Here is a 4,258-nt window from a genome sequence, read left to right on the forward strand (position 1 = left end):
TCCCCAAGGGTGAACCCAGGTGTCCAGGTCCTCAAAGCTCTCCCCAAGGGTGAACCCAGGTGTCCAGGTCCCCAGATTGCTCTCCAAGGAGGGACCCAGGTATCCAGGTCCTCAAAGCTCTCCCCAAGGGTGAACCCAGGTTTCCAGGTCCCCAAATTGCTCTCCAAGGGGGGGACCCAGGTGTCCAGGTCCCCACAGGCGAACCCAGGTGTCCAGATCTCCACCACCCTCCCAGGCGCAGGACCCAAGCGTCTGGGCTCTTGGTTACCCTCCCAGAGCGAGGACCTGGTTGTCCACCATCCTCCCCCCAGAGGAGGACCCAGGTGTCCGGGCTCCGTTTCCCCCCCCCCAGGGTGAGGACCCAGGAGTCTGGGCTCCCTCTGGCGAGAGGACCCAGGCGTCCGGGCCGCCCGGCGGTACCTTGCTGAGCTGGGACATGACCTCCCAGAGGAGGGCGTGCAGCGTGGAGAGCTCGCGGCCCAGGTCGATGTAGCCCTCGAAGCTGGTGCTGTTGGTGAGGGTGTCCAGGTTGGAGATCTCGTAGAGGAACTGCTGCATGCTGGCCCACTCCAGCTCCAGGAACTCGTTCATGAAGGCCATGTACTCCTCCTTGCTGCCGAACCTGCGGGCAGGCGGGCGGGTCCATCCTTCATCCATCTCTTCAACCATCCTTCTTCTGTCCATCCATCTTCTATCCATCCATCAACTCCATCCATCTTCTGCCCATCTCCCATCCATCCATTTTCCACCCATCTTCCATCCATCAGCTCATCCATCCATCTCATCCATCCACCAATTCATCCATCTACCTCCCATCCATCACCTATCTTCCATCCATCCATCCAACTCATCCATCCATCGTCTGTTCATCTTCCATCCAACTCATCCATCCATTCACCAACACTTTTATCCATTTTCCATCAACTCATCCCTCCGTCCATCTCATCCAGCCATCAACTCATCCGTCTACCCCCAACATCATCCGTCAACTCATCCATCCATCTTTTGTCCATCCATCCATCTTCTATCCATCCAACTCATCCATCTTCTGTCCATCCGTTAACTCATCCATCCACCTTCCGTCCATGCATCTACTCATCCCTCCAGCTTCTGTCCATCATCCACCAACTCATCCCTCTTCCATCCATCCACCATCTCATCCATCCATCCATCTCCCTCCCGTCCATCTTCCATCCATCAACTCATCCATCCATTTTCTGTTCATCCATCCATCTTCTCTCCATCCCTCTTCTGTCCATCCAGCAATTCATCCATCCATCATCCACCAACTCATCCCTCTTCCATCCATCCACCATCTCATCCATCCATCCATCTCCCTCCCGTCCATCTTCCATCCATCAACTCATCCATCCATTTTCTGTTCATCCATCCATCTTCTCTCCATCCCTCTTCTGTCCATCCAGCAATTCATCCATCCATCATCCACCAACTCATCCATCTTTCATCCATCCATCTCATCCATTTACCTCCTATCCGTCATCCATCTTCCATCTTCACCTATCTCCCATCCACCTTCCATCCTTCATCCATCAACTCATCCAACCATCTTCCATCCCTCCATCTTCTCTCCATCCACCAACTCACCCACCCACCCATAAATCCATCCCTCCAAGCCGCCCACCACCATCCCTCCCTCCAACCATCCCGCAAACCCCCGATTGCCACCAGCATCCGTCCACCTATCCTCCGTCCATCCCTCCGTCCATCCCTCTCCGTCTGGGCGCCGGCGGGCGCTCACTTGGTGAAGTTGGCCAGGTTCTGGATGACCTTGGCGATGAGGGTGAGGGTGCGAGCCGTCTGCTCGTCGGGGTACTCCTGCATGAGGCCGAAGAGGCTGGGCGACATCACGGCGGGGCACAGGAACCGCAGGAAGAGCGAGGCGCTGATGAGCCGGTCGGCGATGTCCTCGCGGCCCCGCTCGGCGCACCGCAGCCGCCACGAGGCGAACACCTCCTTCAGCTCCCGCGGGAACACGCTGCGCCGGGGAGGGACGCGGGGGGCCGTCAGGGACCCTGGTGGCCCCGGGTGGCCCTCTCCCCCCCCACCCCACCCCGGGGCACCTACCAGTGCGAGTTGACCACCTTGCAGAGGGCGAGCTCGCAGCACATGCGTAGGTTGGCCTGGTGGTCGGCCAAGGTGGAGGCCGAGCACTTCATGGGGTCCACCTCGCAGTTCTCCTCCGACTCGTACAGCGCCCGGATGAACTCACCTGCGCGGCGAGGTGGCCGTGAGCGTGGCCCGCTGGGGACACGGCCACGAGCAGGGACCACCCAATCGTCCCATGGCCACGAATGGAGACCACCCGCTCGGCCCATGGCCAGGCCACCATGCTGGGGACGTGGCCATGACCACGATGAGCAGGCACCACCCAACCGTCGCACGGCCAGGCCAATCCGTTGGGGACACGGCCACGAGTGGGGACCACTGAACTGTCCTATGACTAGGCCACGCCGTTGGTGACACAGCCATGAGCGGGGCCCACCCAACCATCCCACGGCCAGGCCACGGCACTGGGGACGTGGCCATGAGTGGGGACCACCCAACCGTCCCATGGCCGTGAACGGGGACCACCCAACCATCCCATGGCCAGGCCACCTCCCTGGGGACACGGCCATGAGCGGGGACCACCCAACCATCCCACGGCCAGGCCACGGCACTGGGGACGTGGCCATGAGTGGGGACCACCCAACTGTCCCATGGCCATGAACGGGGACCACCCAACCATCCCATGGCCAGGCCACCTCCCTGGGGACACGGCCATGAGCGGGGACCACCCAACCGTCCCATGGCCAGGCCACCTCCCTGGGGACACGGCCATGAGCGGGGACCACTCAACCGTCCCATGGCCATGAACGGGGACCACCCAACCATCCCATGGCCAGGCCACCTCCCTGGGGACACGGCCATGAGTGGGGACCACCCAACCATCCCATGGCCAGGCCACCTTGCTGGGGACACGGCCATGAGCAGGGACAACCAAACTGTCCCATGACCAGGCCACCTCACTGGGAACACAGCCGTGACCAGTGGACACCACCCCACATTGGGTGTTGGGTGGAGACCACCCAACCGTCTCACGGCCAGGCCACCTCGCTGGGGATAAAGCCACAAGCATGGACCACCCAACCATCCCAGGGCCACACCACCTCGCTGGGGACATTGCCATGAGTGGGGACCAGCCCGCCCCGGGCCACCCCAAGGGTGGCAGGGCCCCGCGTGCCCGCGGCGCTCACCGATGGCGTCCTTGAGGTATTTCTGGCCGATGAGTTTCAGGTACTCCTCTATGGCTTTCGTGGCGAGGGTGTTTTCCCGGAAGATCAGGTGCTCCCGGTCCATGAACCGATCCACCTCCGTCATGGCCATGTCCGACAGGAAATCCTGCCCGCCCGGCCCGTCAGGCCGGCCCCCGTCCGGCCACCGTCCGTCCGTCATCCCTCCGTCCAGCTGCACCTCACCCAGCCCCGCCATAGCGGCCCCCACCCGTCCGTCTATCCAGCCATCCTCCATGCATCTTCTCTCCATCCATCCTTCCATCCATCCACCCATCCTCCATCCAGCCCAGCTATATCATCAGCACCCGCCCTTCCATCTGTCTTCTGTCCATCCTTCCATCCATCTCCATGTGTCCTTCCATTCATTCTCCATCCCCCCTTCCATCTCCCTCTGCCCTTCCATACGTCCTCCCCCCACCCTTCCATCCACATTCCGTCCATCCTTCCATCCACCCATCCATCTCCAACCACCCTTCCATCTATCTATCCTCCATCTTCCATCTATCCTTCCATCTATCTTCCATCAGTCCTTCCATCCTTCCATCTCCTTCTGCACTTCTATCCATCCTCCATCTGCCATCCATTCTTCCATCTGTTCGCCATCTGTTCTTCTATCTCCAACCAGCTTTCCATTCATTCTCCAGCCATCCTCCATCTATCCTTCCATCTTCATCCATCCATCCATCCATCCTCCATCTGTTCTTCCATCTCCATCTGTCCTTCCATCCATTCTCTATCCATCCATCCATCCTCCATCCATCAGTTCTTCCATCCTCTATCCACTCTTCCATCTCCATCTGCCTTTCCATCCATCCTTCCATCTGTTCTCCATCTGTTCTTCCATCTCCATCATCCCTTCCATCCATTCTCCACCCATCCATCCTCCACCCGCTCTTCCATCTCCATCTGCCCTTCCATCCATCCTTCCACCTGTTCTTCCGTCTCCATCCATCACCATCCATCCA

General features: G+C 59.8%; 1 protein-coding gene across 1 annotated transcript in view; it reads right to left on the reverse strand.

Annotated features, from left to right (window-relative positions):
• SYNGAP1 (synaptic Ras GTPase activating protein 1) overlaps nt 1–4,258 on the reverse strand; it is a gene marked incomplete at its 3' end in the record, with an annotated part of 15,760 nt that overhangs the window by 3,757 nt on the left and 7,745 nt on the right. Inside the window, exons 4-7 of the mRNA XM_026059905.1 lie at nt 3,255–3,465; nt 2,086–2,230; nt 1,760–1,996; nt 421–622 (exon numbers count right to left, since the gene is read on the reverse strand). Of these exons, the coding sequence (XP_025915690.1) occupies nt 421–622; nt 1,760–1,996; nt 2,086–2,230; nt 3,255–3,465 (795 nt within the window). The remainder of the gene's footprint in view (nt 1–420; nt 623–1,759; nt 1,997–2,085; nt 2,231–3,254; nt 3,466–4,258) is intronic.

Source organism: Apteryx rowi, unplaced genomic scaffold, assembly GCF_003343035.1.
Source record: "Apteryx rowi isolate R43461 unplaced genomic scaffold, aptRow1 scaffold_1613, whole genome shotgun sequence".
NCBI classification, from domain to species: Eukaryota; Metazoa; Chordata; class Aves; order Apterygiformes; family Apterygidae; genus Apteryx; species Apteryx rowi.